This window comes from Panthera onca, chromosome A2 (genome assembly GCF_046562875.1).
Source record: "Panthera onca isolate mPanOnc1 chromosome A2, mPanOnc1 haplotype 2, whole genome shotgun sequence".
NCBI lineage: Eukaryota > Metazoa > Chordata > Mammalia > Carnivora > Felidae > Panthera > Panthera onca.
In genome coordinates, this window is record NC_138340.1 from 113103711 (window position 1) to 113110477 (window position 6767).

The window sequence follows — 6767 nt, forward strand, 5'->3', positions numbered from 1 at the left end:
TTAAAACGTTATTTACCACAGACAAAGCAGAGAGAAATCACAGTTTTGCACCTTATCTTCTGTCCTCTGAAGAGGATGTTCATCTCCCAAAAGGAATACTGCCCACCCTCCACAAAGTAAATCTAGAAATACTCTCAGTAACCATCAAAACAAAATAAACCAGAGCTAGAAGGGGGACGAGGAGGGGATGAAGAAAAGTGAAAGTTTGTAATCTGTCCCCCCTCAACTAACCCAAAGAAACCTTTCAGAAATATCTCTTCTTGTCATTAACCACTTCTTAAATCAAATGGGATTCTGTATGCAATGCAAGTTATATTACAAATGTACCAAGCAGCTTTCCTCTTACCTGCCACTACATTTAACTCCTTCAGAACCGTTTTCTCCGAATCCCTCAGCATTGCAACTTTCAATAAAAAAGAAACAACACTTAAACTGTGTTCTGCATATTATTCCTAGGAAGAAAGTGACAGAAAGAGACTATTTTACTTTTCAAAACCATTATTTAGAGCTATAGCATACCAAAAAATCAGGGCTAACTTGCTTGCCTAAAACCATAGGGAATGGATGGCTCAAGTACCTACATAGAAAACAGGATTAAGGCAGTCTTCTCCTTGGGAACAAATTGCATTATTCTAAAATATTGTACCCCTAATTGTTTTTTCTTCTGGATTTACAATATTCATAGTATTCTGTATTTTCACTTCAGTTTCTATGGATAATAATGACTTTACAGAAATTTCATTGGAAAATTTTCAGGTCCAGATGTACACCAAGACTGAACTTGGCGGGGAGAGAATGCAAAGAGAAAGAAAGAAGCTAAACTTAGAAGAATCTGAACACACTAACTTTTTATTCAATTTGATTCAAAATAATAATATTAATCTAATAATGAAATAGTTTGATATAACATCAGTCAACATTTAAAGTATTTTATGTTTCAAAGTATGGCTCAAGGAACACTCATTGCTTAAATGCACTTAGACATAACAAGACAATATTTTTTTATTGGCATCATTGACACCTATGAACAATAGCCTAGTAAATAGATTAAGGTTTAACCTTCCTTTTCTTTGGTGGCTGTTTAGAGACTTTAAAAGAACAGATAACTCATTTCAGCAGGAATCTACTACTGATATTTACTTCTACATAATCTTTAGCTAAGACATGGAATGCCAAAAACAAGCTTTTGTTCGCTTGACCTCCTCCACCCCCTAACAACAAAAGTTATCCCCAAACCCATGTTTTTATTTTAGATGTATTGATCTTCCAATGTAAGGCTTGGCCTTTTAAATACCAAATACAATCAATGGCCAATAACCTGACTCCTTCTGGAAAGAAGAAAGCAGAACAGGGAAATTTCTTTGAATTGTTTGGTGACTTAGTACAAATTTTAAGAGGTCAGTAAATCCTGATGCTTTGAGCTAAATCTACTGGTAAATAATTAATGACATTTCTTAGACACTATAATCTTAATCTTGGTAAATAGAGAAACACAGCTTTGCCAAATAGATCATTCCATCTAAGTAATATCTTAAAGGCAATTATTTAAATATTCCTACAAAAACAGGGTTATACTTTGCTTAAATTAGACATTTAACTGAGATAAAATGCAAATGTCCATATTTTTAAAAGAAAAAAAATACAAATTAACTGGCCTAGTCTTTTATCTGAGTTTATTAATACCATTTAAAATATTACAAATAAATCAATTACATCTCATGCATTTAAAATGCAAGTCTAAAATGTTCCAGAGAAAGGCTTTTCATTTCAATGTGAAATATCCAAATTATTTCAACATTACAATGAGCAATTAGTTTGCAAAATCTGCAAACATTTAAATGTAGTGTCAGGAGTGTTTATTAACAGTTAACAATATTACCTTCAGGAAATACACAAAGGCCAAAGTTAGTTGAGTTTCACTTGGACAATTTATTTAATACATGGGTTTTGGCAGACCCAGTTATTATGAAATATAGGAGAACTCTCACTTTAACTATGCCTGAACTGCCAGCAAATGCAAATAAGTACATGCTCCATTAAATTAAATGTCATCCCACATTTATCAAATATTGTCGTAGTTACAGTTTGATACCTATCTAAATTCATATTCGAGCAAAACTAAGCCCCGAAAGTGCGTTTGTGGCTCTGCACCTCCAGAAGTGAGTTCAAAATACCTGCAGCTCTTCAGCACTGCCACAATAACTCTTAATATTTTTTGTGACAAAATCAACTTTACTTCAATATATTTTCAAATATTTACTGGAAGTAATGTACAAGAAAAATACTATACAAAATCGTCTCCTGGACAGCTGCACCTCACACCCATACACTGGTGGAGTTATAATTAATTGGTAACTAATCTAGAACGATTCTCCAGTTGTACAAACCATTAGGTTCAGATATATTTTACAAAGGTTTTTTTTTTTCCTATTTTCCCTCTTTTGGCATTTAAACTACAGCCTCGTCTTAAATAAACGATAGCTTCTTCACGTGTTTATAAGTTTAAATCACACACAAAAAAGTTTAACCCTAAGAATCTTGAATGAATTCCAAGAATTTACAGAAATGGGTACAATACAAATTGATGGCTGGACTACCAAAAAAAGATTGGGAGATTATGCTCAGGAGCGGTGAAAAACGAGGTAGAAAAGGACAAACACGGAGATAGTTAATCTGGTCTCACCGGAAAGGGGTATTTTTGCATAAGAAAAAGACACCTACCCTCACCCCACCCCCACCCCATAAGTTAAGTTAATGCAATCAAAATAACTTTGGGATCGATATTAGCAGTTTCGAGAGAAAGACTTGCTCACTGCTTAGAGGAAAAACTATCTAGAAGGGAAACGAAGTGGAAGAATGCTGTCATTTTTTTCTTTAGTTTTTTAGTTAAAAAAAAAAAAAAATGTTACAAAGATGAAAGAAGGCTGCTGCAGCGATTCGCCAAGACTGCCCTTAGCTGAAACTTGAATCGGTTCCACCTCAGGGAACAAAGGAAAAGAGGCAGAGCTGACGTTGGGAGAGCTAACTCCGCAAACTTCGGGTCTTGGTGCCGCCAGATGGGCACCCCGACGCAGTTGCAACAGCTCTGCGCAAGGAGGGCAGCGGCACGCAGCGGCCAGGCTGGACTCTCAGATGCCGAGCCCCCTGATACTGAGGTTCCGGAACCCAGTAGGCGGCTGCCCCAGCGGGAATGCCCTGTCCGGGCCTCCTGCCTTGCCCTCCCCACGGCGTCGCTCCACCGTGCTCAGCGGAGTTGTTCCCGCTCGTGCATAGGCCCCCGGTCTCCCAGGCACTATGCTCGTCCAGCTCTACCTCCAGCGGCCGTTTCCCTCTAAAAGATATGCCCGTCACAACCTGGGGATGGCAGAGAGAGGACGAGGAGAGTATGAGAAATAAAGACCCGGCGGTTACGGCTTCACGGGGCTCTGACAGTGTTACCTGGTGGAGTGGGAAAGCCAGGGCCCAGGAGAGCGTGTTACTTACATGTCCATATGCCCTTTACAAAGTAAAGTCACAGAATGAGTTAAGTGAGAGAGAAAGAGACAGAAAGAGACAGAAAGTGCGAGCAGGATGCAGTGGAGAGAGGCTGGAACAGAGGCTGGGGCAGACGGGGCCCAAGCGGACCGGGACGGGAGGGGGTCGAGGAGATGGGCAGCCACGGAATGGGCGTCACTCCAGGCCATTGCGGTGCCCGGGCTCCGGGGGCTGCAGCAACTCCGGGGAGTGGCAGGGCGGGCTGCCAGCGGCACTGTGCTCGCTGTCGGTGTCGCTGCCTTTCTTGCCGCCGCTACCCGAACCGGCCGAGCCGCCGCCGCCACCGCCGCTGTGCGTCTTCACGTGCTTGCTGAGGTGGTCGCTGCGCATGAAGCGTTTGTTGCAGACAGGACAGGCGAAGCGCTTCTCACCGGTATGGGTCCTCAGGTGCCGCTGCAGCTCATCGGAGCGCGTGAAGCGCTTGCCGCAGAAGAGCCAGTTGCACACGAAGGGCCGCTCGCCCGTGTGCCAGCGCAGGTGCGCCTTGAGGTGCGACGTCTTGCCGTACACCTTCCCGCAGCCCGGTATGTGGCAGCTGTGCAGGCCCTTGCGCCGCAGGCTGGCCCCGGCCGGGCCCAGCCGCTCCGCCTCCTGGCAATTGGGGCAGTCGCAGGTGGCGCGACCGGAGTAGCGGCGTGCGGAGGAGCGCGGAGAGCCCCCCAGCGGCGCCGACGGCCCAGCGCTCAGCATAGAGCTCCCAGCGCCGGCCAGCGGCGACGGGGCCGAGTCCGGGTAGGAGCCAGGCAGCACTGGCTTGAAGCCGTCCATGAGGTGCTGCCCGGCGGGGCTAAGCAGGTGCGAGGAGGCGCCGCTGCTGAAGGCTGAGTGGCTCAGGCCCGAGTAATCCGAGTTGTAGCCTCCGAGCGGCGAGTGCAGCGAGGTTTGGAGCCCCCCGGCGGCAGGGTGCAGCGAGCCGGGCAGCGCCGCCGCGCCATTCGGGTTCTGCACGTCGATCCAGCCGGCGCCCACGTCCCACCAGCTGGAGGCGCCGGCCGAGCCCACATCGCCGGCGGCTCCCAGGCCCGGGTGCGAGGGCTTGAACCACGACTCGTATGGGTGCGCCATGCCCACGCGCGGGTAGATGCCCTGCAGCCCGTCCACCGAGGTGTGCACCTTGGAAATGAACACAGGCTGATGGGAGCCGTCCTGCGAGTGCGCCGAGGAGCCGCCGCCGCCGCCGCCGCCCCCTCCGCCGCTACCCCCTGATACACCAGGGGCCTGGAACACCGAGTAGTCGTTTGCGAAGGGCGAGCTAGAGGCGGCGGCGGCGGCGGCGGCGGCGGCGGCCGCGGCACTGCTGGAGGTTAGTGAGAAGGCGCTGGAGCCCGGCGAGCCGCCGCAGCTGAACGAGTCGGACACCAGGGCCGCGGCCGCCGCCGCGGCCGCCGCGGCTGCCGCCGCCGCCGAGGACGTACCGCCGTTCCGGGAGGCCCCCGACACGCCGAAACTCGAGAGACTGGAACCCACTACGTTGCAGCTGCCGGAGGAGGAGGACGAGGAACGTTTCCACGGGTGGAAGCCTTTGCCGAAGGAAGAAGAGCTGTCCGAGAGGGAGGAGGGAGACGGGCTGGGGCTGCCGATCTTATTACAGGTAGCAGCAAGCATGGCCAGAGGAGTGGATCCCAACCTCGGTTCTTCCTGCGAGAAGGAGGAGAGGAGAATGGGTGGGGGAGGGGGAAGTGGGCAAAAGGCCGGTGGGGGAGGGAGGAAAGAAATGTGCATCAGTCCTCCGGAAGCCTCCAAAACGCCCCACGGCACCCCATCTCTCATTGCGGCGCGCCGCCACCAACTCACCTGGCTCCCCCAACAGCCCTGGCGCCCGGCTGCTTCCTACTCTACGGGAGGGGACAAGTTTGGCTGCCGGCATCCGATTCGGGAGCAAAGCGCCATGCTAAAGAAGAGTTTGACAAGTATTCTCACCTAAAACAACACTCGTGCACACAAGGCCCCAGGCACCTCGAAACAAACAAGCAAGCAAAAAGTCCAGATTGGGGAGAAAGGAAGTTTCCTCTGCCGAGAAGCCTGGGGAAAAACCATTGGATTGCTTTTAAGAGGGCTTCCCCTGTAATCCAGAGAGACCTTTGAAAATCCTGTTCCGGTCCCCAGAAACCCATGCTGGGTCGCTTCTCCCAGGCCTAAAGAGGTCAAACTAGAGGGCTTGCTCGCTTGTCCTGCTTTCCTTTTTATTTGCTTAAAAAAAAAAATTAAAAAAAAAAAAAACTACAATAGTAAGAGAGAGAGAGAGAGACGGGTTCAACGTACCTGCAAGACAAGGCGGCCTGCGGTATTTTTTAAGGGGAAGAGGGAAAATCTGCAGTTTGCTCAAGGAGGAAAAACTTGCTCTCTTTACCCCCGAAATCGTCGCGTATAAAATGGGCCGGGCGCACGTCTCCCGGGCAGGGAGCGGCCGGGCGCTGCGAGGTGGCTTGTCTAAATGCCCTTCGAACCTTTTCCTGCGCTGAAAAAAAGTGACTCTGCCCCCCTCTCCCCCTCTTTCTTTTCTCCAAACTCACTTGTATTTAAAGGAAAAAAAAAAAAAAAAAAAAAAAGCTCTCAATAGAGACTGATAGCCCGTGGCCTGGCCGGGGCGACTTTAACCCCCTCCGATCGGCAATAAAAGGAAACTAATTAAACCAGCAAGAGAAAATCCTGAGACTCACCCCTAGAAGTGAAGTTGCCATCACACAAAAGTGCCCTCCTCCTCTCAGAGGATCTTTTTTATATTGATAAATCAGAGGCAGTGTTTTTTTTAGAGGTGTGCAATACAATGATCAGTTCCGCCCATTCCACCACAATTGTAGCTCCCTCTCCGGCTTTGAAGTGCCGCGGAGGCGCGGCCAGCCAATCTGCGGCCTCGCCGGGCCGCGCCGCGCGCGCGCCGTGAGGTCATCGGCGCCGCCGCGGGCCGCCGCGGGGGGGTGGGGAGCGAGAGCGGGAGGGGCGCGAGTGGCTGCGCGTGTTACAAAGCGTGTGTGTGAGTGTGTAACAATGTAACTGTGTGACCAAGCTGAGAAGGAGAAGACAGTGCAGACCGGGGGCGGGGGTAAGGGGTAGTGGATGTGAGTGTAGCAGGGACACTGTGGCGGAGGGGGAGGAGGGCAGACAGTGCTGAGAAGAGAGAGGGTGTTATGGGTGACAATATAACCATGTGTGACAGGAGGGTAGAGGGACAGATCAGTAAAGTGTTGGGGAAGGGTGTGAGTGTACTCTTGTGTAACTGTGAGTGAAGGACA

At 49.5% G+C, this 6767-nt stretch overlaps 1 protein-coding gene across 1 annotated transcript; it reads right to left on the reverse strand.

Moving 5' to 3' along the window:
- Window positions 1-3515: 3515 nt before the first annotated feature.
- On the reverse strand, window positions 3516-6301 carry SP8 (Sp8 transcription factor). Its single transcript, XM_060627276.2, has 2 exons — window positions 6195-6301; window positions 3516-5172 (listed from the first exon to the last, which is right to left on the reverse strand). The coding sequence occupies exons 1-2, from the start codon at window positions 6213-6215 to the stop codon at window positions 3670-3672; spliced, it is 1524 nt and encodes a 507-aa protein (XP_060483259.1). The 5' UTR covers window positions 6216-6301; the 3' UTR covers window positions 3516-3669.
- Between the last annotated feature and the right edge of the window lie 466 nt (window positions 6302-6767).